This window comes from Penaeus monodon, chromosome 22, assembly GCF_015228065.2.
Source record: "Penaeus monodon isolate SGIC_2016 chromosome 22, NSTDA_Pmon_1, whole genome shotgun sequence".
In the NCBI taxonomy this organism is placed as follows: domain Eukaryota; kingdom Metazoa; phylum Arthropoda; class Malacostraca; order Decapoda; family Penaeidae; genus Penaeus; species Penaeus monodon.
In genome coordinates this window covers 8230158-8231058 of record NC_051407.1, presented here as the reverse complement: position 1 = coordinate 8231058, position 901 = coordinate 8230158, and the positions used below count along the sequence as shown (strand labels likewise).

General features: G+C 50.8%; 1 protein-coding gene across 1 annotated transcript in view; it reads left to right on the top strand.

Moving 5' to 3' along the window:
- LOC119586899 (PE-PGRS family protein PE_PGRS16-like) overlaps nt 1-901 on the top strand; it is a 1537-nt gene that overhangs the window by 420 nt on the left and 216 nt on the right. Inside the window, exon 2 of the mRNA XM_037935638.1 lies at nt 65-901. This exon is cut by the window's right edge and continues 216 nt beyond it. Within this exon, the coding sequence (XP_037791566.1) occupies nt 65-901 (837 nt within the window). The remainder of the gene's footprint in view (nt 1-64) is intronic.

Here is a 901-nt window from a genome sequence, read left to right as displayed (position 1 = left end):
TATATATGCATTATTAAAATAATTATCTTACAAAATATATTCACTCCACTTGTATTTTCGAAAGGTACTCTCGGCACTCGTGGTCGCAGCTTACGCGGCACCTCAAGGCTACAATTTGGCCTCGCCATCGGGAAGTGGATTTTCCCATAGTGGAGGTCACTCATCTGGAAGTGGCTTCTCTAGTGGCAGTGGAGTCTCCGGTGGAGGATTTTCAAGCAGCGGAGGAATCTCTGGTGTAGGATTCTCAAGTGGCGGTGGAGTGTCTGGTGGAGGAATCTCAGGTGGAAGCAGCGGTGGATTTGGTGGTGGATCTGGAGGTCACGCTGGTGTGTGTCGTGATGGAGAGATCCTGCATGTGGATGGATCTTGTGTTGTTCCTGTAATCACAAGAAATGTGTTTGTGTATGATGCTCCTGAACAATCTCAGCAACCAAGCGGTCCACCACCAAGTGTCCCACCACCAAGAGTTGACCATAACGTTCTGTTCGTGCGTCTTCCTGAAGGAGGAGCAGGACCTGAACCCATCATTGTTCCTCCACCAAGGCAAGAGAACATCGTGTATGTCCTGAACAAGAACGACGGAGCAGGAGGCCAACGAGTAATCGAGGTTACTGCTCCTCCAGCTACCAACCCCGAGGTTTACTTTGTCAACTACGAAGAGGGAGAGAACCCAACTCTTCCTATTGGCGTGGATCTTGAAACTGCTCTTAATGCTGCCGCTAGTGCTGGTGGTCAAGTGATCGGAGGCACTGGAGGATCAGGTGGCTTTGGAGGCGATGGAGGATTTGGCGGTAGTGGATCAGGTGGCTTTGGAGGCGATGGAGGATTTGGCGGTAGTGGTGGAAATGGAGGATTCGGCGATGCAGGTGGAGTAAGTGGAGATTTCGGTGGCGTAAGTGGA